Here is a 26,104-nt window from a genome sequence, read left to right as displayed (position 1 = left end):
GCAGCATTCGGAAAATATGCACAGCTGTGCCCAGAAAGGTGTTTTGATAAGGTTTAGCATTAGAGTTTGATGTTTGGAGGCAAGCGGGTATTGGTCACGACATGAAGATGAGAGTCAAGCAAGAGGCCATCAAGTCAACCTGATGGTATTATTATTTCTTACATTTATTCACCATTTACTAGATAAAATGTCTTAAGGTGTCTTAAAAAGGATACAAGTACAGATGTTTAAAACAAATATCAAAAAGAAAAATAAACTGAAAGTGTTCATTCTGCAATACTATAGAAAGGATAAATCCTATGCCACAGTACTAAGAGATGAACACCACAATCGGCTATACAATATGACCCCAATTAGGGATCAAATGCTTAGGTGAACAGGAACATTTCCCCCTGGCACCTAAAAGTTGAAAATGGTGGTGACATGTGCACCTCCCTGAAGACAGCATTCCACAACTGGGGAGTCACCTGTGAATAGTCCCATTTTCAGGTTGCCACCACCTGCACTAGCCTCAGAGAAGGGCCTTGGGTGAGAAACAGAGGCAGGTGGCTCAGGATGGCCCCACTCTGCTCTGTTGGGGATGGAATCATTCTGGCGGCATCAGCACTGAGGGCTGGGCTGGCATCACTCCGGCCAGTGCACGTGCACCCTCCCCCCACCTGGCACATGCACACACGCACCCCGGACGCCAGAAACCAATGCTATGCCACTGCCTTTTTATTTTCTTTTTTCTTTTTAAAAAATTTATTTTCCATATCCTGTGTACAGGTACATCACAGACATCCAGTGCAGGTAAGTTATGCAATGAGTATACAAAGGAAAATACACCTTTTTCCACCCTAGTAGCTATTGTCTATTTATTGCATTGCATCTGTATTGTAACCCAAGTTCTCAGGGAGGACTCCAAATAAACATGAATTTTGATGGTAATCACTTCTAAAGGCCTGTTTAAGAATGAAAGAAACCTCTTAGCACTTACTGAAGTATCTGAGAGCAGCTTATATGACACGCCCTTGCTGCCCAGTGGTCTTTCTGTAGATGGCAAATCTTCTCTCCTAAGTAGACTCTGGAGGTTTTTGTTGTTTATTTGATAAATCAGGTGCTCATAATTAGCCGAGTCTTTCAAATGCTCAACTCCATAGCTGACATTCTCAAACTGCAACAGCCCTCTGGAAAAAATAGAAAGTACTAGCCAAGGTTCAAGGAGACTATAGGAAAAGTGAGCTTAAAGGTAAAGGGACCCCTGACCATTAGGTCCAGTCGCGGACGACTCTGGGGTTGCGGTGCTCATCTCGCTTTATTGGCCGAGGGAGCCGGTGTACAGCTTCCGGGTCATGTGGCCAGCATGACTAAGCAGCTTCTGGCGAACCAGAGCAGCGCACGGAAACGCCATTTACCTTCCCGCCGGAGTGGTGCCTATTTATCTACTTGCACTTTGATGCAATTAGCTGCTTCTGCGCAGCGTCATTTTGAGCGTCTGCGCATGCGTGAGCAGCAAAACCAGGAAGTAACGTGCTCCGTTACTTCCGGGTCGCCACGGAGCGCAACCGGAAAATGCTCAACCTGAAGCTACTTCAACCCGAGGTATGAATGTATAGAGAAGGAAAAGGCTGGCATAAGGGCTGCCGACTAATCCCTGGAGTCTGCTAGCCCTGTGTTTGGGCGCACAGGATCTTATCGCGCTGGCCATCTCCTCTGGATACCTCATTCAGGGACAGGGGTATTTAGCTGTCTACTGGAATGCTTAAGCAGGGCCTCCACTTACGCTCAACCTGCATGTTTGTAAATAAGCTCAAATATTACAAAACACAAATTAAGTCTCTAGTGATTTCCTTCCAAAGGAAACCAAACCTGGGTAGGCACCACAGCTGGGAACTTTCCACTGCTCAGAGAAGAGCAAATATACTGGGATGCTGCAAACTTCCACTGAAGAAAGTCAGGAGTGTGAAACACAAGGATGGGGATGGGAGAGACAGGACATATACTGCACGTACTTTTGTGTAACATCTGGTGCCTGGATTATGCCAGTGACAGGTTGCTGCTAGGCTTGACAGATAATTGACTTAGGCTGTTGAAATCTCTTACCTGAGCCCATGACAGGTGCTGAGTATTGCAACAGAGTTTGGGAACCCTTGTATGTATCCTTGATAGAAGCATTCACCCTAAAGTTGTTTTTTAAAATTAGAAAAAAGCAATTGACGCAGCATCTACACAATTGAAATTCTCTATCAACTAGGTGCACATGCAGTTTTTAACCCTCCCCCTCCTGCCGCACAGTTTCAATTCCCCCAGAATTGTGCTTCTAACCATCTTCTATCCATTCAAGTCAATGTGCCAATGATAGCTTGTCTTAGAAAGAGAGAGCCTAGCCACAGTTATTTGTGCTGTTCATGGGAATTACTATTATCTATCAAATGTGTGCACTCCATCTGAGGATCACAGGGCAGTTTTCAATGTAAAAATACAAAAATAGATTATTGTAGTAACAAGCAAAAACAATAACTACCACCCACCGTTTAAAAGGCCATAGATTGTTTAATCAGCCAAAGCCTGGGAGAAGAGGAATATGTTCTTGCCTGGCCCCCAGAGATATGTAATAAATGTGCCAGGTGAGCCTTCCTGAGTGAGCATTCCATAAGCAGGGAGCCACCCCAGACATTCTCATATTGCGGCCCTCTAGGTAAAGGTAAAGGACCCATGGAGGGCAACTATGGGATGTGGCGCTCAGCTTGCTTCAGGCTGAGGAAGCCGGCGTTTGTCTGCAGACAACTTTCTGGGTCAGGTGGCCAGCATGACTAAACCGCTACTGGCACAACAGAAACACCGTGATGGAAGCCAGAGCGCACAGAAACGCCATTTACTTTCCTGCCACGGTGGTACCTATGTATCTACTTGCACTGGTGTGCTTTCAAACTGTTAAGTTGGCAGAAGCTGGGTCAGAGCAGTGGGAGCTCACCCCGTTGTGGGGATTCGAACCACCAACCTTCCGTTTGGCGATCCCAAGAGGCTCAGTGGTTTAGACCACAGCACCACCTGTGTCTCCTGCTTTACCTTTACTTGCTGAATTCTGTACCAGCTGAAGATTCCAAACCATCTTCAGAGGCGACCCCACATATAATGGGTTGCAATAATCTAAGCTAAAGGTTACCAGAGCATAGTTTGCAGAAGTTATGCTATGCCTGTTCAGATGGGGCGCAGCTGGGCACTCAATGCAACTGAGACCACTTGAGCCTTACGTGGAAGCAATGGATCCAGAAGCACAATGAAGCTGTGCACCAACTCCTTCAGAGACCTTTCTGTGAGTCCCTGGGCTATTTGAGGCAAGGTGTGGGAGGTAACTGGGGTTTGTGGGGTGTTCTGCTGCGAAACCCCTCCTTTGGAAATTGCTCACCAGAGAAGCTCCCCATCACCACCTTACAAATGCCATATGCATATTTTTATTTTTACTTGCCCCCAGGCTTTTTGCAAAGTTTAGACTGAAGGGTTTATCTGATCTCAAAATGCCCTTTCCCCACCATCTTCTTCTGTGGTGAAGTTAAATCTTTATTGTTACACGCCACCCCAATCTCCATGAGTAATGTGATATTCCAGGGGTTGCAGGCACACTGTAACCGAGGGTCTGGGTTTCCTTTTGGGAATGAGGCACATTGGAGAATGGGGTGTCTTTATGATATATGGTTTATTTACACATACATACAACCTGTTTCTAAGGGATGCGGGTGGCGCTGTGGGTTAAACCACAGAACCTAGGACTTGCTGATCAGAAGGTCAGTGGTTCGAATCCCTGTGACGGGATGAGCTCCCGTTGCTCGGTCCCTGCTCCTGCCAACCTAGCAGTTCGAAAGCACGTCAAAGTGCAAGTAGATAAATAGGTACCGCTCCAGCGGGAAGGTAAACGGCATTTCCGTGCGCTGCTCTGGTTCGCTAGAAGCAGCTTAGTCATGCTGGCCACATGACCCGGAAGCTGTACGCTGGCTCCCTCGGCCAATAAAGCAAGATGAGCGCCGCAACCCCAGAGTTGGTCACGACTGGACCTAATGGTCAATGGTCCCTTTACCTTTTTACAACCTGATTCTAGATGGGTGGGAATCCCAGCGTTACACCCCAAGAGGATCTCTTGCGTCTCAGATTTTAAAGAGACCTCAGCCATAGATCTGCATATCTCCCTTCTGCTTGCTACTTCCAGATTGGAGAGGATTTTCCTCCACACTCACTTCGTGCTCTGGCATCTCCCCACCCCCTGCCCCGCTCCCCACCGCCATGCAAAACCAACACTTCCTTTCTATTTGCTTACTTCAGGCCCAAGGTAATTCTGAAATTTCTACTGCCCAACTCTGGCATTGTCTTTGCTAACTATACCCGCTTTGCAGCTGACACAGCCTCTGCTTTGCAGTCTTTGTTTCTTAATGACTTATCTGCCAGGGAATTCTCCATCGGGGGAAAACAGGGTTAGCCTGTATTTTACACTGCTTATTTGGGGGGTGGGGCAGAATCTTGCATGCAGGAATTTAGGAGAGTCATGGTACCCCACACACCCATAACAATATTGTATTGCCTCAAAATTCTGTACACTGCTTTGGGAGGTGATGCATCTGACAAGTGGTGTACAAACACTTAAAATCAATCAATAAATGTCTGAAATGACATGCAAACACAATTAAGAACCTTTACCTGAATATGTGGGGAACTGGGATTAACAAAGCCTCCTCGGTTGTACGTATAAACCCAAAAGTCATTGGGCAAAAATGTTCTGTGAAGAAAACAACAAAGTGATATTTACGTTGGCACTGCAAAAAGAATCACTGACTGCCCTCTGGGAAAAGTCTCATAGGGTTGGGTTGAAGAGGTAACTAATGAAGATCCCCTAGAACGCTGCACTTTGTTCTTTGTCAGCTAGCAAGCTGAGGAACAGAAACAGGGGATGCTTCTGAAATATGCTGGCAGTGCTAAGTGGAGAGGTACAGCATTCATAAATACTAGTAGCAAACTGCCTATCACAATGATGGAGGCCGAGCTCTTTACTGCAGTGCTTCCCATAAGTGAGGCCCAGATCACCTTGGAAGGTTGTGGGCTCTCTCTTATTGGGGGTTTCTAAGCAGAGGGTGAATGGCCCTCTGTCGTGGATGCTTTAGCTGAGATCCCTGCACTGCAGGGGGTTGGACTAGATGACCCAAGAGTCCCATCCAACTCAACAATTCCATGATTCTGTGATTACACAGTGTCAGGGAATGGAGGGAAGGTTGTTCTGACCACAATGTTGTCTCCCTTTGCAGTGGTTTGCTTTTCTTCCCACTGGATTGAATGGAAATCCAAGGGTTGTTCTCAAGAGACACCATAGGGGGTGTTGAACTAAATATTTTATTTACTTTTGATGTCCTTGGCAATTAATAAGCAATGTAGTCTGAGTGTTATTTCTTTATTGCTATTATTATATTTGTTTTATACGAAACCAATAAAACACGTATTATTATTTTTAAGGAAAAAGAAAGAATCAAAGTAGTTGGTGTCCATATAGTCCTCTGCTGACTTCTGTTTCCAGGTCACACTAAAACATAACAGTATGTTGGAATTGTGGAATGACATTTTGGAAGCTGGCATTTAAAGACAGAAATAGGAATAACAGTATACATTATAATCCAGGCTGGCTCCAGAATTTGGGGGGAGGGCAGAATCTCACATGAACTTTGGGCCTTTCTCTCAGTACCCCTTACTGCCTTGTGGCGACTGCAGCCTTATCAGTACCCCTCCCTAAGATGGCTTGTCGCATATCATCTCTCTTTTCCTTTCAGTGCCTTTTAGATTCATCCATTTTTAATCACTGCTGGAATTTTCCCCACCATGCTGTTTTCTTGGGAAGTTCCATTGTTATGTATGCGTTGTCATTTTTTATTGTGTTACTACTACTACTACTACTACTACTACTACTACTGGGCTTCTTTGATCCCTTGTAAGCCATTCCGGGAACTTGCTGCTGAACAGTTTGAGTAAGATGCTTCCTAAGAAATAAGCAAATCTTTTGTCGGGCGCTTTTGTCTAGAGCAGGCATAAACTGAGAATTCTCATACTGCCTCTGACCTTCTGGACAGTTCTGAGCAAAATAAGACCAGTGGCCCTGTCGAGGTAGTAGTGGCCCAATCTAATCACCTTCTGGAGCCTGAAATCAAAATCAGGAGCAGATTAGTAAGTGGCCTGGGTCACGTGTCGTGCTAAGACAAGCCATGGATCTCCAGGGTTTCAGATGGGGTCTCTGCCTAGAGACACTGGAGATTGAACTTGGAACCTTCTCCATGCTGGCACATGCTCTGCCACTGAGCTACAGCCTCCCCATTGTGGGAAGGTTTACTTTAGCAGAGTTAAAGAATCCCCTTTATAAGTTTATGCAGCGATCAGCTTGTTGCTGGCTCATCTGAGTTCTACTAATAAAGATGCCTTCCTGGTTAAAAATAACACTATTTTACTCTTAGATTCATTCAGGTTTACAGAACTGGACCTGAAGGCAGACTTAGGTTACATAACAAGCAAATAAACTATGCCAGAGGGAAGTTGGTCCTGAGGTGACTGCAGCTGAGCAGTTATCTTTCAAAACTACCAGCAACCGACAAACTGGTTGTCACAGCAACCGGTTAGAACATGGAGGCCGTTAATCCTCTGTCAGAATGTCGCACTTGGCTGCAACTTTACATCCCACACCCAGAAGCCAAAGGGTTAAGACTAGGGGGTCACTTACTGTTGCTGCAGGTGAATTGTGTATATCTTCTTTTTTATTGTAATAATGTAAGTCTGTGTGCTCTGGACAATTCAAAAGAAAACAAAAAAATCAGTCAGAAGAGTATGTTGAAACAGTACTTTTACAAATGAAATGAACAGTCTCTATTGAAATGTATTTGATGACGGCAGAAAAGCTATGGCAGCGATTGGCTGAGCCTCTTTATCTCAGGAGGACTGCCTGAGAAGACCCTGAAAGGCCCTGTCTGGCCTCTTTCCAGCTGGCTTGGGGTGGGTCCTGTAGGCTCTTAAGGATTGCTGCTGTTGCTGCTGCTGTTGTCCAGCGAGTGGCTGAGCCAGGGCTAACGACTGTCTGGTTCTGAAGTGCCCTCTCTGACTGCCTGAAGCCCAGACAGCCCCGTGGTTCTCCCCGGAGCTGAGGGCGATGAAACAATCACTGAGACAGCTAGAGTGCTGGTGGCAGAAACCTCATTTTGAATCAGACCACACATGGGTTAGAGGTCAGTGTTGAGCCTACCAAGTGGCGATGGCGAAGAGGACTTTCTTCACTGCCTCTATTGCATCTGCAGAAAATAGCAGAAGGAGACTCTTTCAGGTGGTTCATAATTTAACAGAACCACCTTTGTCATCGGGCCCTGATAAAGACCCCAAGATCTCCTGAAACGATTTTGCAAAGGCTTTTTTGCAGATAAAGTCGCTCAGATTTGGAAAGAGGTAGACTACACCATGGGAGCAAGGCCGGGGAGGGAGAGTGCTAGAGTCCTGTCTAGTCAAGTTGCTGAACAACTCCAGGCACGCCTGGAGGATGTGGACCATTTGGATCCCTTCCAATCGGGATTCAGGCCTCATAATGCAACTGAAACCATCTTGGTTATGCTGGTCGATGATCTCTGGTGGGCTAGGGACAAAGGTGAAAGCTGTTTCCTAGTTCAGCTGGATCTCTCAGCAGCCTTTGATACCATCAACCATAACATCCTTCTGGACCATCTAGAGGAGCTGGGAGCTGGGGGCACTGTTATATAGTGGTTCCGCTCCTTCCTCCTGAGCCATGTCCAGAAAGTGGTGTTGGGGGATGAGTGTTCAGATCCCTGGGCCCTCACTTGTGGGGTGCCTCAGGGTTCCGTCCTCTCCCCCATGCTTTTTAACATCTACATGAAGCCGCTGGGAGAGATCATCAGGGGGTTTGGGCTGGGTGCTCACCAGTATGCGGATGATACCCAGCTCTATATCTCTTTCAATCGGAACCAGTGAAGGTGGTGAAGGTCCTGTGTGAGTGTCTGGAGGCAGTTGGAGCCAAAGATTCTTATGCACAACTGTATTTTTATGCACACATGAGGATCTCTGCTCATTCACTCACCTGGAGGACCCCAGGTGTGGAACATGTGCCCTGTTTGTGGGTTTCCCAGAGGTATCTAGTTGACTCCCATGGGAAGCAAGCTTGGGAATCACTGTGCAAAATATCATCCACTGAGTAGATGTTCACTCCATAGCACAAACTTTTGAATAAGTATATTTCTTAATTCCAAATACCTCATCTTCTCCAAGACCATCTTCAGTCATGTTGGATGGAATTTTCTTTGGAATTGTGATATCCAAAAAGGTTTGACAATCTGGAGAAGAAGAAAAATGCTAAGAAGTTAATCACCATTTAATGTCTATAAGGCGCAAATGTCACAGCACCGTAAGACACCTAAGAATAACATCCAATCACATTCAGTTGCACATTCTGAATTCGTTGAGAAATGGCTGAATCCCACATGAAAACAGTGAGTCTGGAAACACCCTTAATGATATGTGGCAGGCTACACCCACAACAAACTAGTCTGGAGAGGTCCTTAGATTATATTGCAGCCTGCTTGGGAGCAGGGGGCTGTCTCTCTAGAAATTCTATATACATTTATGTCATATAAATTAGGATTGCTAACCAAATAGAGACGTAGGAAAGACAAACCCTTGTGCCTTTATCAGTACCATTCTTCTTTTTTCTATTTTCCCCCATTTATTGAATTCTTACAACATATAATGACATTGTACACAAGTAATAAAATATCCCACCCTAACCCAGAAGGCAATGCATCCAAAATAATATCCAAATAACACAATAAGTTCTTATCCCAGACTACCATTTGTATAAATAAAAAAATCCTTCCAGTAGCACCTTTAAGACCAACTAAGTTAGTTCTTGGTATGAGCTTTCGTGTGCAAGCACACTTCTTCAGATACACAGATAACTGTTTATTGTTTTCTATACCATTTGTATAGAAAACAATAAACAGTTTGTAAACCAAAAAGTTTTAGACTGTTTTCATTTCTAGCCATATGCATAACAAAGCTATAGCAATCTGTTACAAGAGAATTTATGTTTCAAACCTTATGCCAATTTTATTCATGTTGATTTTCCCACAAGTGCTATTTGCCATATTTGATTGTACTAATTTGTCAGAGATGCACCCTAGACCTTCTTTTAGCATCTCATTTTGAGCCACTATTAAAAGAAAACTTAGAGGTTTGAGCTGTAGATCAACATCATCGCCAGTGAGAAGACTTGAGCAGCATCAGCTCTGGACATTTTGAGATATATTTTGACAAATACTTTCCTCCCAGAACTTTCCCACCACAAATATGCGTTGATATGAGCCTAACTCCCCACAACAGTTTGGTGAGCAGGAGGAACGAAAATGGGCTGATTGTACTGGTGTGAGGTACCATTTTTGCACTATTTTAAGTGCTACTTACAGGGACGCAGGTGGCGCTATGGGTTAAACCACAGAGCCTAGGACTTGCTGATCAGACGGTTGGTGGCTCGAATCCCTGCGACGGGGTGAGCTCCCGTTGCTCGGTCCCTGCTCCTGTCAACCTAGCAGTTTGAAAGCACGTCAAAGTGCAAGTAGATAAATAGGTACCACTCCGGCGGGAAGGTAAATGGCGTTTCCGTGCGCTGCTCTGGTTCGCCAGAAGTGGCTTAGTCATGCTGGCCACATGACCCGGACGCTGTATGCTGGATCCAATAAAGCGAGATGAGCGCCGCAACCCCAGAGTAGGTCACGACTGGACCTAATGGTCAGGGGTCCCTTTACCTTTACCTTTACTTTAAGTGCTACTTCTCCCTCAAGGGAGAAGGGCCCTGGACCAGGGGTAGGTTCAATCCCTGACATTTCCAAGTAGGATTGGGAGAGATTCCTGCCTGAAATCCCAAAGAGCTGCTGTCAGTCAGTGTGGACAATACTGAGCTACATGGACCAATGATTTGACTTGGTTAAGGCAGCTTCCTAGGTTCCAAGGCAGAGACAGATTTTAAAGGACATTTCCTCCACACTGAGGTTGACCCCTCTTCCTAGATAGTAATCTGACAACTGGATACCCACATCTGCCTTAACCATCTGCTGTACCCATCTCTATTAGGATGTGTTCTGTGTGCGGCTTCCCTCAGGACTGAGCTGGACTGTGTATGTGATAAAGGGGAGCCATACCGGGGTGAAGGCGTCTTCTTCTGTTTGTCCCCGTGTCAGTTTCAGTTTATTAATTTTTCTAGTAGGGCTGTTTCCCATACTATTTGGTACCATTGGTCCATGTTTACTCCTGACAGGTCTCTCCAGTGTCTGGTTATGGTGTTTCTGGCTGCTGACAATAATCTACCAACAGCATACAAATCAATATGGCTAACCTGATCCAAAACACCCACCCACCTCACTCACACACGAAAACAAAGATCACCACAGCCAATCACACCCTAGGCCAACCCCAACCTCTCTCACCACCAAAGGAACACAAGTACAGTGGTGCCTCGCAAGACGAAAAGAATCCGTTCCGCGAGTCTCTTCGTCTTGGGGTTTTTTCGTCTTGCGAAGCAAGCCCATTAGCGGTTTAGCGGATTAGCGCTATTAGCGGCTTAGCAGGCTTAGCGGATCAGCTGATAAGCGGCTTAGTGGCTTAACGGATCAGCTGTTAAGCGGCTTAGTGGATCAGCTGATAAGCGGCTTAGGAAAAAGGGGGGGAAAGGAAAAAAACCCCGCAGGAACTCGCAAGACATTTTCGTCTTGCGAAGCAAGCCCATAGGAAATTCGTTTTGCGAAGCACCTCCAAAACGGAAAACCCTTTCGTCTAGCGGGTTTTCCGTCTTGCGAGGCATTCGTCTTGCGGGGCACCACTGTAACGCTGACACCAAACTCTACATACATTAAGCATAATAGAAACATCGCCACCCGACCCCACCCCCACCCATCTTCCCTCCCCCCACTCCCCCTTTCTTTTCCCTTTCTTTCTTTTTTTCTTCTTCTCCCCCTAATGCCTCAACAAATGAAATGGATTTGTAAAAATGTTACATGGAAAAAAAAATACGAGGCATTACACTTACTTCTGTAAAACAAGAAAATCCTTAATAAAATATGTCAGAAGAGGACTGAGCTGGAAGCTGCAGTTAGGGCAGAATTCTGCAGTGCGATTGCTGACAGGAGGGAGGCCTGGTCAGCATGGAGTGCAGGTAAAGCCCTTAAAAAATAGGGACTCAGATTCAGGTAGGGAGCCGTGTTGGTCTGACGCAGTAGAAATATATATATATAAATAATAATATTGTCCAGTAGCACCTTAGAGAACAACTAAGTTTGTTCTTGATATGAGCTTTCATGTGCATGCACACTTCTTCAGATAGGGACTCGTTTACCTGCAATACCTGCCCCACTTACTGCTCAGCGCCTGATCGTTTCGTGTGGCAGCACCTGCCCTTGGGAACTCCCTGCCTCTTGAGATCAAGCAGGCGCCTGCGCAAAGCGTTCCTGCTCAGAGACGCTTAGAAAAGCGGAGGCAATCCGTTTCCGTATTTTAACTTTTGCAGGTCTTCTCGGTGCTTTTATCTTTTTGTAAACCGCGTCGAGGGTTTTTAAACAATCAGGCAGCGTGTTCGTTTTATGATAGACGGCTAGGTACTCGGGCCTTTCTCAACCTGGGGGGGGGGGGGGTCCCCAGGTGTTTCTGGACTACAACTCCCATCATCCCCTAGCTAGCAGGCCCAGAGGACAGGGATGATGGAAGTTGTAGTCCCAACAGCGCCTGAGGGCCGCAGCTTGGGCTTGTCCAGTCCGGGTCCCTAAACGGGGCGCGCGCGTGAGGGAGCCCGCCCTCACTCACCGAGGCCGGCGGCGAAGAGGAGCAGCGCCGCCGCCGCTACCAGCTTCATGGTAGCGGTCTAACGGTCATTCTAACGGTCCCGCCTGGAACTGAGGCCCGCGCGGCGGCTGCGCGCGTCAAGGCCAGAGCTGAGGGGCGGCGAGGCTCTTGAGAGGGCCGCCCGGCCGCCCTCCTTTGCCGTGGCGGCGGCGGCGTGTTCCTTGGCGAGGAGGGCCGGGGATCCTCCGGGTCAGAGGGCGAAGGGACGGGGCCCAGCTGGACTTCGACATTCCTTCCTCGCTGACTCATTCACACGTGCGCGCGCGCACACACGTGTCTTTTCTGCCAACCCCCCAACCTGCAAGAATGCGGGGCCCATTTACCTGCAAAACCCGATAGGGACCCGTTTACCTGCAAAACCTGCCCCACTTGTGCCAGGGGGCCGCCTTGACGGTTGGAGTTGGTGCCACATGTTGCTCAGCGCCTCATTGTTTTGGGTGGCAGCACCTGTCCTTGGGAACTCCCTGCCACTTGAGATTAAGCAGGCGCCTGCGCAAAGTGTTCCTGCTCAGAGACACTTAGAAAGCTGAGGCAATCCGTTTTAGTATTTTAACTTGGTATGTTTTGAAGCAGGGTTGTGATTGCTTCTCGGTGCTTTTATCTTTTTGTAAACCGCGTTGAGGGTTTTTAAACAGGCAGCGTGTTCATTTTTGATAGACAGCGAGGTGCTGGGGCCTTTCTCAACCTGGGGTCCCCAGGTGTTTCCGGACTACAACTCCCATCATCCCCTAGCTAGCAGGCCCAGAGGACAGGGGTGATGGAAGTTGGAGTCCAACAGCGCCTGAGGGCCGCAGCTTGGGCTTGTCCAGTCCGGGTCCCTAAAGGCTGCTGAGCTTCGCGCGCGCCTCAAGGCCAGCGCTTGGGGGGGGCTCCAAGAAGGCCGCCCGGCCGCTCTCCTTTGGTGGCGGTGTGTTCCTTGCCAAGGAGGGCCAGGGATCCTCCGGGTCAGATGGCGAAGGGACGGAGCCCGGCTGGCCTTTGACATTCCTTCCTCGCGCGCGCATACACACGTGTCTTTTCTGCCAACCCCAACCTGCAAGAATGCGGGCAAAAGAGACCAGGTGACCACCCGACATGCGTCTCGAGTTCCGTGGGGTTGACCCCTGTGCCCATAAAGGGCAGCTAAATAGCGGTATTTCGGTATTTTATTGTTGTAAACCACCCCAAGAACTTTTCTCATTGTACGTCGTGTAAATATTCTGAATAAAACCAACTCGGAGCAGCACCCCGACTGAGGGAAGCATCACGCACACAAAGCAGATAGACAAAACAGACACATATTCCCATGTAAACCAAATAAACGCATTCCTATTGGGGAAGACGACGACGGGGCCCTCCTGATGCGTCCAGACCCCTGACTTTCTCTACTCGCCCTTGCTGTTTTCTTTAAACCAGGCAGCACTGCAAAGCCTTTCGCATACTCCTCAGTAATGAAGCACACTCCCACACCCCCAATTTAAAATAAAGGTTTACTTAGTGCATTTGACTTCAGCTCCCCGTTATGTGCAAATGGCAGCATTGCTGAAAAACACACCAATAAAGTGTTTTGAGCACACTAGAAATGTGTACATGTTACTGAGTACCATTGTGTCAAAGAGCCAGCCTTTCCCATCCACCAGCAAATTTGTAGCTGATTTCCAGACCTGAACAGTAAAAACTGATTGGTAAGTTTTAGCAGTGCAGTATACAGTTTAGCAAATATCAGGGAGACCACAATAGTTCAAGTATTTTATTATTGCAACTGCAGACATATATATGCAAACACTGTGAAAGACTTCTTTTTTGGCAAGAATTATGAAGAATTTCATAATTTTGGCAAGAATTTACCAAACAAGCATATGCTGAATATTTGCCACCATGTGGGAATTATTCTTAGCATAATTTAATAAAAGTGTTTCATTCTCTGAAGCTATTGTAGCCGACGTATTTTTGTAACGGTCCATGCACATTATGAAATTCTGTTGTTCTCACCATGCAACAATCTTCATCTGCTCTTCTTTTTAAATAGATTATCGTGTCCACTCTGTGGCTGCGTGGTCTTTTCCTGGTTGCCTTGGTGAGGACCATGGTTGACCCCACCAACTCTTGATTCCGGGTGTAGGTTGGATTTGGCTTAGGCACTGGAGGCCTGGAGGAGGGCTGGCACATGCTGGAGTGGAGCCCAGGATTACTGGATCTGCCCCAAGACACAGGTCTACATGGATGACTGTGCCTTCTGTCAAAGAACAATCTTCATCTGCTCTTCTTTTTTAATAGATGACCATGTCCACTCGGTGGGTGCAGGGTCTATTCCTCTTTGCCACGGTGTGCACCAATGCTGAGGGAAGAAAGAAATGTGACCGTTATTACTGAGAGGTTTTGATGGGAATGGATGATGACCATCCATGCCACGTCCCAAAAGCATAAAGCTGATGAAGAATAACGTGTTTCCAGAAAGAGGTCTGTTTAAACACATATACTCATGCAAATTTAAATAAGTGGCTTTGCTTATGCACCAGGAAGCGTCATATCTTCACTATGAGCATTGAATTGTTTTGTAATAGGTCCCAGAGCTTAAGAAAGGAACTGATCATCCTGAACACCAGGGATGGGGAACTCCAGCTCCCATAAGCCTCAAGCAGTATGACCTGAGATTATTTAATTTATACCCCACCCTTCAGCCTGAAGAATCCCAGGGTTGTATGCAACAATTCATAAAATAGTGCACGTAATAAAAGCAACAATACATAAAGTAACAATACATAAACAAAAGCAACAATACATAAATAAAAGCAACTACATAAAGTAGTAGTAATAGTAATAATAATAATAATAATAATAATAATAATAATAGAATGATGAGAGTTCATATTCAACAATATCTGGAAGGTCATAGGAACTCTTTGATAGCCTTAGAGTAACTGAAAGAGAACGACGTTTTAGTGTTGCATCTGATTAAAGAACTCCTCAATGCAAAAGAAAAGAAAAACAAAAGAAGGACACCTCAAGGCTCGCTCTTGCTGAGGTTCTGCTTCTTTCAGCAATGGGGCCTCCAGGTGGTGGAAGGAATGATATTACAGGTATGATGTCAGATTAAATGCAATAGGACAGCCTTTCTCAACCTTGGGACCCCAATACTGTTGGACTACAACTCCCATCATCCCTAACTAACTAGTGGTCAGGGATGCTGGGAGTTGGAGACCTACAACCTCTGATGTGACGTGACCTTGCCACACCTTTATCAGCAGTTTCAACTATCTGCCTGGGGTCACCAGAAGGAGTGGCAAATCTGCATGGAGACTTACTGTCTTCCTTTGTGTCTTACAGGGCGTTTCACAAGTTACCTGCCCATTATTTTCATCCGTGCCATTGCTGGTGAAATTTTGGATTTGAGATTTGAGGCCACTTTTCTGGGGTAAATGGACAGTGAGGAATGTGCTTCTTTTCAAGAAAGCACATGTTGTGGTATTTATATGTGCAGAAGCTGCTCCAGGATTTTAAACATAGCACATTACTTTAGTTAGTATACTAAAGCATACAGTGATTTTTTCTTTAAAAATGTTTAGGGGTACTCTCATTTTGACTCAAGAAATCACCATTTTATAGTTCAAATCAGGGAAAATAAATATAGTAAATGGACAAAAGTGCAAAGAACATACATTACCTGAGGCTAGATTCCAACTCCTACTTCACATATTAAACGCTCGCTTCTGTCTGAGTAGCAATGGTAGTGATGATTCACCATGATAGAGAAGAAAATAAAATGTTTAAAATGTTTAGTTTCTTCTCCCGTTAGATTCACAAAATGTTTAGGGCTACGCATACCCCTGCGTAACCCCCCCCCGAAAAAAGCACTGAAAACGCGCGCGCACGCACACACACACACACACACACACAAGAGAACCTGGCATATTTCTGAGATTTTACAGACTTATTCTGAGGCACATAGCAGTATAAAAGAAACTCACAGTAAAACTCCCTCTCTGCACTTGATAACAGACCTAACTGAAAAAGAACCTCCTAGGATTCCAGACTACATTAACTCTTTCCCTAACACATTTCCCCAACCACATCTAGCCACTATCTGCAACTGCTGCAGCTCTTGCTATAGAATCCTGTACTGTTCTGTGTTTGTTATCTGAAGGGACACTTGATTTAGGATCAGGAGGTTGATAAAAACCTCCATGGTTAGCAAAATAGAAAGCTGTCGCTGTCACTGGTCCATCTAACTTAGCCCTGTCTTCAATGACTGGCAACAGCTCTCCAGGGTTTCAGGTGTTGGAGATGCCAGGGACCAATGTGTAAAGCCATGTGCTCTGCCATTGAATTATGAATGGGGATGGGGGGAGAAATAATGAGCAGCATCCATTTAAACCGTTTAACCTTTTATCTTCAATTTGAAACTCTGTTTCTCCCTCTTCTGTTGTCAGATGCCATAGGATATTTGTTGTTGACAACCTAATATGTTGTCATTTTAATATTTTCCTTTTCTATAAAGGTAAAGGGGCCCCTGACCATTAGGTCCAGTCATGGCCGACTCTGGGGTTGCGGTGCTCATCTCGCTTTATTGGCCGAGGGAGCCGGCGTACAACTTCCGGGTCATGTGGCCAGCATGACTAAGCCGCTTCTGGCGAACCAGAGCAGCGCACGGAAACGCCGTTTACCTTCCCGCCGGAGCGGTACCTATTTATCTACTTGCACTATGATGTGCTTTTGAACTGCTAGGTTGTCAGGAGCAGGGACTGAGTAACAGGAGCTCACCCCGTCATGGGGATTCGAACCGCCGACCTTCTGATCGGCAAGCCCTAGGCTCTGTGGTTTAAGCCACAGCGCCACCCGCGTCCCTTAAATCTTAAAACATGCTAATGTACCAAAGTTGATGGGCATTGCCATTCAAATGGTGTGTGTGTACCGCGTCATGTGTTCTATTGCGCAGGGCAGGCTTTGCCTGCCCCCCCCCCCAATATTTTATTCAAGTTGGCACCCCTGCTGCCAACACTTTCAGCTCCAACTCCTCTGCTGTTTGTTTGTTCAGATACCAAGCAAGGGGCGTCAGCTTACATCACAATCCAATTTTAAGTTTATATTGAGCTTATCTGGTGCACAGAGGGCGTTTCACTCGATTTAGTGAAACATGTGTTTCATGCAAAATCTTTTGTTTGCAACTTCACTGTCATTCAGTTATGGAATGCTGGTGGGCATTGTTGGGAGCGCCACCTAGCTGGGAGCCTTCGGGAATTACGACAAACTCCTGAAGATCAACACCACAGAGGACTGGAGAGAGGATATCAAGAAGGTCATGCTGCAGTCAGAGGTGGCCAACAAAAACACTGTGTTCTTTTTATGCGATAACCGAATAAAAGACGAGTCCTTTGTAGAGGACATTAACATGCTGTTGAACATGGGGGACGTGCCTAACATATTTGCAGCAGATGAGAGGGCCGACATGCCAGAAGTGGATACAATGACAAATTGCTATCCTGTGGACCTTCAAAAGCTTGATTTTTGAGCTTCACAAGTAAGTGTGGACTGGAACAGGTAGTTTATATGGAAACTTGTAACTGTTTTCATTATCTGCAGTATCCATTGCAAGCTCAGTCTTATTAACAGGGCTGTTCAAAGACAATGGCTGTGTACACACCATATGTTGAAAGCACATGACTTCCTCCAAAGAATCCTAGGAACTGTATCTTTCAGAGCTACAATTCCCAGCACCCTTAACAAACTACAGCTCCTGATTAGTTAGAAAGCAAAATCACTGGTCAATTCTTGTAGCTAATTGCACACTAAAATGCTGATGGATTTTTGTCTTCATTTTTCCTCCCGTATCTGAAATTGATTAGGAAATGTGGTGAACTGAAGATTGGAACAGTAAGGAATTAATATCTTGATTATGCCCTCTACCTTGGTTGTCCTCCTTAGGTTGCAGTGATGCCAAAGGAGCTGACAGCTCTTCAACCAGAATTGACTCAGACCTCCGCAGAAAGGGAGAAAAGGATGATCCACATAGAAAAGGAAACCATTGAGGTTTCTGATGCCAAGAAGGAGCTTGTGGCGGCAGATGAGAAGGAAGCCAATGAAGCTGCAGCTATTGCTCAGGGGATTCAGGTCATTGTGCTGTGCAGCCTGGCGCTCCCTCCCCATCAGAGCTCATGTTTCCAACAGTAAAGGTAAAGGGTAAAGGGACCCCTGACCATTAGGTTCAGTCGTGACCGACTCTGGGGTTGTGGCACTCATCTCGCTTTATTTGCCGAGGGAGCCGGCGTACAGCTTCCGGTTCATGTGGCCAGCATGACTAAGCCACTTCTGGCGAACCAAAGCAGCGCACGGAAATGCCGTTTACCTTCCCGCCGGAGGTGTACCTATTTATCTACTTGCACTTTGACATGCTTTCGAACTGCTAGGTTGGCAGGAGCAGGGACCGAGCAACGGGAGCTCACCCTGTCGCGGGGATTCGAACAGCCGACCTTCTGATCGGCAAGCCCTAGGCTCTGTGGTTTAACCCACAGTGCCATCCACGTCCCTGTTTCCAACAGTGCAGCATCATAAATGAGAAATCCAAACTAAGAGAGGTGTAAAGAGCTACCAGTGATGTGCTGTTTCTGCCCTATTTGTGGTTTCCCTGGGGGAATGTATGCAATGTTGGTTCTTCTCAGAATAGGCTCGTTGAAATTAAGTTCTGTCCTTTAATTTCAGTGAATCTGCTCTGAGTAGGACTACCATTGACTCCAGTCCTAAGGTTGCACCTCAAGTGTGGGAATGTTTATCAGCCCAAGGGCCACATCTCCTCCCGGGCAACCTTCTGAGGGCCACATGCTAGTGGTGGGCAGGCCAGAGACAGAAGTGGAAGGGGCGACAAATGCCCATTTTACCTTTTGTACAGCTGGCTGGTTTCTTCATATCCACACCCCGTCCAGACATTGCCACAGTTGATGGACACAGTCCAGTTAGTTAAAAACAGTTTGGGGACAAAGTGAGGAGGTGTTGCCAGAGGAGAGCTCTGAGGGCCAGAGAGAGAGGAAGAGAGGGTTCTCCATCCTTTGCTATGCCATCCTACCTGAGAGTAAGCCCCACTGAACTCAGTAAGACTTACTGCTGAATAAATATGCACAGGGCTGCACTGTCAGCACAGGATGTGCCCTTCCTTGGTTGGTTTCTAACTAAAGAGCAGCGACATAAGAGGGGCTGGTCACACAGGGAACATGATGTTGCTGAGAAGGAATTCAACCCCCCCCTTGCCCCCCCAGATCTGATCTGCCTCCCCAGGGCTGCTATTTACCCCAGAGCAGGGAGAAACTATTTCTTCCAAACACACATATGCTAAAAGTAACATTGTTCTAAAACTGCTCCGCTTTTATGGGGTCACCAGAGAGTGAGTGTGATACAGTTAGAGTGTTAGACCGGGGCAAACCAGGGTTCAAATCCCCACTGAGTTCTAAAACTCTTTGGGTGACCATGTGCCCGTTGCGCCAGGCCAGGTGGGGACCAGCCACTGAGAGGGCCCTCAATCAATTCCAGTCAAGGCACATCCAGTGGCTGCAGCTGCAGTAAGAAAGGAAAGGGTTGTTCTTGCAAAGTTCTTGTTCCACTGGACTGTGCGGTAGCATCCTGACCGTGCTCTGTGAATATATTTGATGTGATTACAGGAGGAGTGCAAGGGGAACCTACCGGAACCAATGCCAGCCCTGGAAGCTGCTTTTTCGGCTCTCGATAACCTGAACCTGGCAAATACCTCATTTGTCAAATCCATGCAGAATCCACCAGGACCTGTCAAGCTGGTCATGAAGCGCTTGAGAGAAAAGACAGAAAGAAAGCCTGATCCAAGTGGAAGCTGTAAAAACCAAACACAACAAAAAATCATTTATTGGGGGGGGGGGTTTGTCATGTGCTTCTTTGCTGATACTAAGCATTGTCATCATCTCACTTTATTTTATATATTAAGATATTCAACCAGTAGACTTTAGTCCATATGGGCAAGTGGGGCACTGCCCCTCCAAGCTAAGCCTGTCCTTAGACAGCCCCCGCCTGCACCTGCTCCTCCTTAGCCCCAGTGTTGCTGTTATAAAACTCATCAGGAAGGAGGGGGAGGAGAAATCTAGAATTAGTTGACTCTGCCTATCACTGGCTCTACCTCCCCACCACTGTTGAGTCTCCTGCAGCTTGCCCTAAAAGTCCAATGGGCATCAGCCTCCCTTGCATTCAATGCAATTAAATGGACCATAGATACAATTGTTATGGGAAGTGAGTCATTATATTACCTTATCCATTTGCTTTGGTTTAAGAGTCACCTGGCTGCTCAAAAAACTATTTCAGGGTAAAAGGAGGGAGGTTGAAAATCTTCCAGATTTTTTTCATGAGATATTCTTATTTTGAAAATATTTTAATATGTATGTGTTTATGTGAAATTTCAGGTAGTTCCAAAAAGGCTTTAGGAGATCTGAAATTCCACAAAGGCTTGAAGACTTATGACAAAGATAATATCCCACCAGCTTTAACTAAGAGAATTAGAGAGAAGTTCATCAACCATTCAGACTTTCAGACAGCTGTCATAAAGAATGTGTCATTCACCTGCGAAGGCTTGTGCAACGGGGTGAGAGCCATGGACGTGCACGACCGTGTCACAAAGGAGGCGCCCCCAAAACGTGAACAACTCAGGGAAGATGAAGGTTGTTCACTGCAGAAATGCAGAAGCTCAATACGAAGCGAGCAGAACTCAAGAAAGTGATGGACCGCCTCCAGGAACTGAAGGATGAACTTGAAGAACTTAATAACCAGAAGAAAGAACTTGAAAACAGCATTGACGAATGCTCTCTGAAGCTGGACAGGGCTGAAAAGCTGAACAGTGGCTTGGGAAGCAAGAAGGATAGTTGGACGGAAGCAACACACTTGCCAGGACTTCGGCACCCTGACCTCACTGGAGATGTCTTGTTATCTTCAGGGACGGTGGTAAAGGAAGCCTTTACTGTTGATTACCATACAGAATTTCAGAAGAAATGGCTGGTTTTGTGCAAGGAGGAGAAAGTCCCATGCTCTACTGTGGTGTAGTGGTTAAGAGTGGTAGACTCGTAATCTGGTGAACCGGGTTCGTGTCCCCGCTCCTCCACATGCAGCTGCTGGGCGACCTTGGGCTAGTCACACTTCTCTGAAGTCTCTCAGCCCCACTCACCTCACAGAGTGTTTGTTGTGGGGGAGGAAGGGAAAGGAGAATGTTAGCCGCTTTGAGACTCCTTTGGGTAGTGATAAAAGCGGGATATCAAATCCAAACTCCTCCTCCTCCTCCTCCTCTTCTTCTTCTTCTTCTTCTTCTTCTTCTTCTTCTTCTTCTTCTTCTAATTTCAGCCTGAGTAGCAATTTAGCGGAACCAGTCAAGATCTGTGCCTGGCAGATTGCTGGGTTGCCAATTGATTCCTTTTCGATTGACAATGGCATCATTGTTTCCATCTCAAGACGAAGGGCTTTAATGATTGATCCTCAAGGACAAGCCAACAAGTGGGTCAAAAATATGGAAAAGGGCAATAAGCTTTCCGTTATCAAGTTGTCTGACACCAACTCTATAAGGACTTTGGAGTCCAATGTTGTGGAATACAAAATGATTTATGAGTCTGCCAAACTTCATGAAGAAGAGTTTTCCGTTGAATGGAATCTTTCACAGGTCTTGACTGCATGGTCATCTTCTGATGCCTGAAACCAGAGAAAATCATTCCAGCCACCCAACTGTTCATTGCAGTCAACATGGGGAAGATACATATTGAACCCCCAACATTTGATCTTGTTGGAAGTTGCTATGGTTCCAACTGCTACTCAGTTGTCATAGTTTCACAGAACAATGCCAGGAAATACGGCATCACAATAGATCACACTGGACTTGAATTTCAGGTAAGGAAAACCATTTCATTCCATGTTTAAGAGCTCCTGTATACTATGCAAAATTAATTCTTGGTAACCTACAGGAGACATTCCTTGCCATGGCTAGCAACTAGCACTGGATAGAACCTTCCTTCCGCAAGACCTAGGCCATGTTTTAATACACCATCTCTTCTCTCCTTCCCCCACCCAATTTAGGGGATGATACAGGAGCACAGTATGACTCAACTGCCTGAAGATGGAGCCTATGTGAAAGGGCTTTATCTGGAAGGGCCCTGTTGGGACAGGGAGACCATGCGGATTGGAGAGCCTTTTCCCAAAACTCTCTATGACTCCCTGCCCATCATTTGGCTGAAACCTGGCAAGGGTACCAAAATTCTACACAAGGGAATTTACCATATTCGAAACCAGTGCTGGGAGAGGCACACTGTCCACCAATGGCCAGTCCACCAATTACATCCTCTACATTGAGCTCACTTCTGATTTGTCCCAGAAACACTGGATCAATCAGGGCAGAGTTGCACTTTACCAGCTCGTCAACTAAATGGTTGATGACACATGCCTGCGCTTTCACATGTAAAAGCGCGGCTACAACCATCACCCCTTTAAAAACAAAGAAGCCTTAAGGTTGGGGCTACAACCATCGCCCCTTTGAAAATAAACCTAAAGGCTTGAGCAACTCGTTTGATTGCACATTCATTCTGATTTGTTTCCAGGGAGGTTAGACAGCAGTTGCATCTAAACCATACATTTATGTATGCATATATGGTCAAGGTCATGGGTTCGAGCCCCTGCAATGCAGAATGTTGAACTCAAGTCCCTTCTAGCTCTATGTGACTTCATAATACACCCATTCTTGTGTAAGGTCTCCCTTGCCCTCTCCCTTCTGCCCCAGATGTTCCTCTCCTTGTGGTTTTAGGCCCCATCTGCACCATACATTTAAAGCAATATCAAACCTATTTACACAGTCATGACTCCCCCTCTATAATCCTGGGAACTGTAGTTTATTAAGGGTGCTGAGAGGTTAGTTCCTCTTCCTTGGGAACTGGAGCTTGCAGCTCTGTGAGGGGAACACAGCTATTAGATTTGGGGCATATATTGACTGATCATGAAGTTTATTTAAGCCAGCCACCTTCATTTTTATTATTTTATTATTGATTTTTCTTGCTTTATGTTGCTGTTTGATGAGTCAGGATTCACACACACACACACACTTTTTGTTTATTTTGTATGGGACAGACAGTCACAGCAGCATAGAAAGCAGTAGGATAGATAAGGAACAACTTCAAAAGGGAAAGCTATTACAGTGGTGCCTTGCAAGACGAAATTAATTCGTTCCGCGAGTTTTTTCGTCTAGCGAATTTTTCGTCTTGCGAAGCACGAAATCCCATAGGAATGCATTGAAATTCAATTAATGCGTTCCTATGGTCAAAAAAAGTCCAAACAAAGCCAAATTTGGTACAACAAGAGTTTATTAAGTGCTCTTTAAAGTCGCACATACTGTAAAGAGCATTTCAAAAATTGAAGGAACAATAAATTCAAAAATTGAAGGAACAATAAAAATCATAAAAATTCAGAAAAAAACCACACAAGCTTCCAGATTCTTGCAAACTTGCAAACTCCCCAACTGTTCCCCCAGCCACCCACCACACAGAAATTCAAATCCAGATTTTTTTTAAAAAAAACAGCAGAGTGGCCCAATGGTCACAGAAAATCATAAAAATGCAGAAAAAAAACACAGAAGCTTCCAGATTCTTGCAAATCCCTCCCCAACACCAAGTCCTTGAATTCCAAACACCCCAACCCAAAATCCAAAACCCCCCAAAAAAGTTTTAAAAGTTTAATTTACCAAATGGCTGCAAAAGAAGTTTTGGAAAAGCTTCAAAAATCACCAAAGTCTTCAAAAACCTCAAAAAAGACTACCACACCGCGTGCTATGAGTTGCTTCTCGAAGTCAAGTCGCAACTGCACCTCTTCAAGCAATGCACCCTGTATTACTGTAACGGTTTTAAGAAAAAGGAAACAAACTTGCAAGACGTTTTTGTCTTGCAAAGCAAGCCCATAGGGAAATTCGTCTTGCGAAGCAGCTCAAAAAACGCAAAACCCTTTCGTCTAGCGAGTTTTTCGTCTTGCGAGGCATTCGTCTTGCGGGGCACCACTGTATTGTATTCAGTTGAACAGGAAGAAATGACTGAATTGGATGTAGAAGAAAGAAGAGGATGAGTCACAGATGACACATGGGCTGCATGTCTGAATAATCGTATCTTGAGAAGCACGGAAGACGTGCTGAAGGATGAAAAGACACATGGCAGAGTATCTGCTTCCAGGGAAATTGTCTTGTGCCAAGGTTGAAAAACTTGGAACGAGGGCTGCTTGGTTTGCCAATTCTATAGGAAGGCTGCCTTTGACCAGGTTAGGATGTATCTCTGCCTAACCCACTCTTACCTACTTTGACAGACAGCAGCTCTCCATATGGGGGCTTCTCTCTTATCACCTGCAGATTGTCCCTGGAGACCTTCTGCATGCAAAGCTATGGTGAGCGATGGTGTTCCCCAAATACCAGAGGACATATGGACTTGCCTCAAAACAAAGGCTGATGGATTTGATGGATAAGGCAATCAATGGCTGCTAGCCATGATGGCTGCGTTCTGCTCCACACTGCCAGAGGCAGTCTGCCACTCAATGGCAGCTGATGGGAATCACAAGTGGGGAGGATGCTGGGCCAAAGCCACTTCCGACCTCAGGAGGAGGTGGCGTTGTGGGCTTCATGCCCCCAACACTCGCGCAGAGGCTTGCTCCCAGCCCTGCGCGATCAGGGGAATCCTCTGCCGCATCATCCCCCGGGCCAGGGGGTGTGGCTTGCCGCATTTAAGGCAAGCGCGGCAGAGGCGCTTCCTCTTTGTCGCCGATCAGCTGGGGAATTTCCCACCCACCCACCCTTTAAGTTTTCTCCTTTGACCTTGCTATGGACTTCGGTTGGTTGCCGTTAAGGGGCCTGGTAGGATTTTTTCCACTTGGCAAATTGGCAGCAGCCATTTGTTTTTTTTTTGCCTACCTCGTAGCAAATCGTCACAACTTCCTCAGTTTGGCGGTTAGGCATTGGTATGGGTATTGTTATGTAGATGAATGGGGGGGGGAGTGCCATCACCTCCCCTGGTTAGTGAAGGGTAGTCCGGTAAAGGATTCTGGGGGGCGTGGCCACGTCTGAAGCCTATGGAGGCCAGGGCCCAAGGCACGCCCCCGAGCGGTGACCCTGGGGGAGTTCCTAATTGATGTGCATCAGCAGGGCTCCGCCTGCTGGTGTTAACCCTTCCTGGCCTTCAGGCAGACAAAATGAAGCCAGATAGTCGATTAGGACCAATGCCTAAGCCAATACCGCTCATCATCTGTAACCAATAAAATTATGGCCAATTTTAGCCCATTAACCTAAATAATGGTGTCTTGTGTCTTTATTTCTACTGGTGGGAGGTGGGAACTCGCCACGCAATAGCCGATTGTGCACAGATGAACTATGGAAGACGCTGCGTTGTCAACCATTCAGTTTCATTGGCTGATTCCTTGTCTCTAGTTTTATGAGAAGGAGAGAAACGTTTGCGTGTCGAGGTCCTCAAGACACCCTCAAATAAATTCACACTTCACACAGAATTTTTGTTTAATGTTTTTGGCATAATTTTGGCCACAACTTTATTAAAATACAAAATGTGAGTGGTTGCTTAGGCATTGGTTGTGACTATCTGTCCCCGCCCAGGGACAGAACTGACACCCGCAAACCTGCGAAGTCAGTAAGGGAAAACATTTTGGGGGAGAGAATAGAGCTGGGTGCCAGACCCTCACCTCTCCCCAGATGCTCCCAGGGGCTCTTGCGTGGCCCAAGCCCCTTGACAGGGGTTTGGACAAGAGCATGATGAGCCCCTGGATTCCTTTAACGGAATTCCCTTGCAGCAGCAGCATTGGAGGGGCAGGCACCGCCAATCCTTACCCCTCCACCAACCAATTTTTAAAACCAATGCCTAATCGCAACCTTACAAGTTGTGACGATTTGCTACTCAGTATGCAAAAACCAAATGGCACCAGCCAATCAGCCAAATGGACAAAATTCCTACCAGGCCCCTGCCCCAAAAGCAGATGACCCCATGACAGGCATTGCAAGGTCAAATGCAAAAACCCTAAAATTAGGTAGGGTGGGAGGGTGATCCGATGCACGCAACGAAAAGAGGAAGCTCAACGCTGTGCGTAGGGAATATATAACCTATGACTGTCAATCAATAATTGGCAACATCAAACTCTCCCCAACAACCAGAGGAGCCCAATCACAATGGTGGCCATCCAAACTAACCCACCCAGCAACAGAGAGGTGCCTTGTTAACCCCAC

At 46.2% G+C, this 26,104-nt stretch overlaps 1 protein-coding gene and 1 long non-coding RNA gene across 7 annotated transcripts in view; both read right to left on the bottom strand.

Annotated features, from left to right (window-relative positions):
• The window catches only part of LOC308481941 (disintegrin and metalloproteinase domain-containing protein 2-like), a 43,683-nt gene extending 31,367 nt beyond the window's left edge, over nucleotides 1–12,316 (bottom strand). For 2 of the 5 annotated variants that reach the window (XM_081014788.1, XM_081014790.1), the window contains exons 1-6: nucleotides 12,241–12,316; nucleotides 8,257–8,336; nucleotides 6,728–6,789; nucleotides 4,672–4,750; nucleotides 2,086–2,162; nucleotides 980–1,169 (exon numbers count right to left, since the gene is read on the bottom strand). In XM_081014788.1, coding sequence (XP_080870914.1) covers nucleotides 980–1,169; nucleotides 2,086–2,162; nucleotides 4,672–4,750; nucleotides 6,728–6,789; nucleotides 8,257–8,336; nucleotides 12,241–12,301 — 549 coding nt within the window. In that variant the 5' untranslated portion in view covers nucleotides 12,302–12,316. Of the gene's footprint in view, nucleotides 1–979; nucleotides 1,170–2,085; nucleotides 2,163–4,671; nucleotides 4,751–6,727; nucleotides 6,790–8,256; nucleotides 8,337–11,386; nucleotides 11,796–11,850; nucleotides 11,994–12,240 lie in introns of those variants that run through there. The other 3 variants (XM_081014789.1, XM_081014792.1, XM_081014791.1) reach the window with 3 other exon arrangements.
• A 1,288-nt stretch (nucleotides 12,317–13,604) lies between these two features.
• On the bottom strand, nucleotides 13,605–23,257 carry LOC308482070. Of its 2 annotated transcripts, XR_013988943.1 has the most exons (5): nucleotides 20,437–23,257; nucleotides 19,537–19,699; nucleotides 17,093–17,142; nucleotides 15,533–15,581; nucleotides 13,605–14,206 (listed from the first exon to the last, which is right to left on the bottom strand). It is a non-coding gene; the product is annotated as an uncharacterized lncRNA (long non-coding RNA). The 2 variants fall into 2 exon arrangements; XR_013988944.1 differs by lacking the exons at nucleotides 19,537–19,699; nucleotides 20,437–23,257 and having other exon boundaries at nucleotides 15,533–15,578; nucleotides 17,086–17,227.
• Between the last annotated feature and the right edge of the window lie 2,847 nt (nucleotides 23,258–26,104).

Source organism: Podarcis pityusensis, assembly GCF_964106645.2.
Source record: "Podarcis pityusensis genome assembly, chromosome: 7".
In the NCBI taxonomy this organism is placed as follows: Eukaryota; Metazoa; Chordata; class Lepidosauria; order Squamata; family Lacertidae; genus Podarcis; species Podarcis pityusensis.
Note: the sequence above shows the minus strand (reverse complement) of the source record. Positions and strands in the feature narration are given on the sequence as shown.